Source organism: Penaeus monodon, chromosome 21, assembly GCF_015228065.2.
Source record: "Penaeus monodon isolate SGIC_2016 chromosome 21, NSTDA_Pmon_1, whole genome shotgun sequence".
In the NCBI taxonomy this organism is placed as follows: Eukaryota; Metazoa; Arthropoda; class Malacostraca; order Decapoda; family Penaeidae; genus Penaeus; species Penaeus monodon.
This window is the reverse complement of record NC_051406.1, coordinates 36,900,279-36,900,786: the sequence shown is the minus strand read 5'-3', so window position 1 is coordinate 36,900,786 and position 508 is coordinate 36,900,279. Positions and strand designations below refer to the sequence as shown.

The 508-nt window shown below is 34.3% G+C and overlaps 1 protein-coding gene across 4 annotated transcripts in view; it reads right to left on the bottom strand.

Annotated features, from left to right (window-relative positions):
• The window catches only part of LOC119586446 (sex determination protein fruitless-like), a gene marked incomplete at its 3' end in the record, with an annotated part of 31,244 nt that overhangs the window by 1,587 nt on the left and 29,149 nt on the right, over positions 1-508 (bottom strand). For all 4 annotated transcript variants that reach the window (XM_037935176.1, XM_037935177.1, XM_037935175.1 and 1 more), the window contains 1 exon segment: positions 250-372. In XM_037935176.1, coding sequence (XP_037791104.1) covers positions 250-372 — 123 coding nt within the window.

Genomic DNA, 508 nt, shown 5'->3' with positions numbered 1-508 from the left:
TACATACTTTACATCTTGTTTGCTTTGACACATTTTTCTTTGGCTAAAAGTGGACCCCAGTCTAATTTCACCTATCTTATCTACATTGCAATAATAAAAGTCAGTACTGCATAAAAATAACAATTAAAAACAACAATAATCTACAGAGCTAAAGATTATACATACTTTAAACAAAACATGTGCTTCTACTCAAAATCAGAAAAAAAAAAAAATACATGCAAACAATCTACGTGAAAGCTTCTCACTTACCCTAGCATCGGGTGGCTTGGCATGGATGTTATTGTTGTTATTATTTACTGCTGCCAGCCCTTTGATCTGTAGGGCTTCGGCAGTGCGAATAAAACCTGGTAACTGATCCTGCATAACGTTAACCTGAAATGAATGTGGTTTTTCATTAGTTATCATTCATAGGTATCATTCATTCACTTCTAATCTCCAGCTGGAGGATTAATGTCAAATTCTGTACATTAGTAGGTGATGATTATCTTTTACCCTGACTTCAGAACTA